Source organism: Antrostomus carolinensis, unplaced genomic scaffold, assembly GCF_000700745.2.
Source record: "Antrostomus carolinensis isolate BGI_N321 unplaced genomic scaffold, ASM70074v2 scaffold38260, whole genome shotgun sequence".
NCBI lineage: Eukaryota > Metazoa > Chordata > Aves > Caprimulgiformes > Caprimulgidae > Antrostomus > Antrostomus carolinensis.
In genome coordinates this window covers 662-1,018 of record NW_010291306.1, presented here as the reverse complement: position 1 = coordinate 1,018, position 357 = coordinate 662, and the positions used below count along the sequence as shown (strand labels likewise).

General features: G+C 61.1%; 1 protein-coding gene across 1 annotated transcript in view; it reads right to left on the bottom strand.

The window, feature by feature from the left end:
* Nucleotides 1-357, bottom strand: part of LOC104531149 (hyaluronidase-1-like) — a gene marked incomplete at its 3' end in the record, with an annotated part of 1,433 nt that overhangs the window by 431 nt on the left and 645 nt on the right. Inside the window, exon 2 of the mRNA XM_029086991.1 lies at nucleotides 110-350. Within this exon, the coding sequence (XP_028942824.1) occupies nucleotides 110-350 (241 nt within the window). The remainder of the gene's footprint in view (nucleotides 1-109; nucleotides 351-357) is intronic.

The window sequence follows — 357 nt, the reverse complement described above, 5'->3', positions numbered from 1 at the left end:
AGAGATCAATGGTGCCCACAGCCCCTGTGCCACCCTTGGCAGAGCTAAAGGCTCCCCAGTGCCAACCCATCAGCCCAAAAGGTGCCCAGTATCCCCACATCCCCATCACCTGGGAGAGGAAGTCGACGGTGCAGTCAAAGGCAATCTGGGAGTAGGGCAGGACGGGGATGCCACCATCGAGGACGTCGTGCTGGACAGCAAAAGCCTCAGCCACACGGTGCCGGACATAGGCAAGTGCTTTGTTGGTGCCATTGAAGCAGGGTGGCAGGTAGATGCTGGGGTAGAGTGCCCGGCTGCTCTTCCAGAGCCACCACAGCTCCTTGTTCCTCTGCTGCTCCACTGCCGGGCACCTCCCGG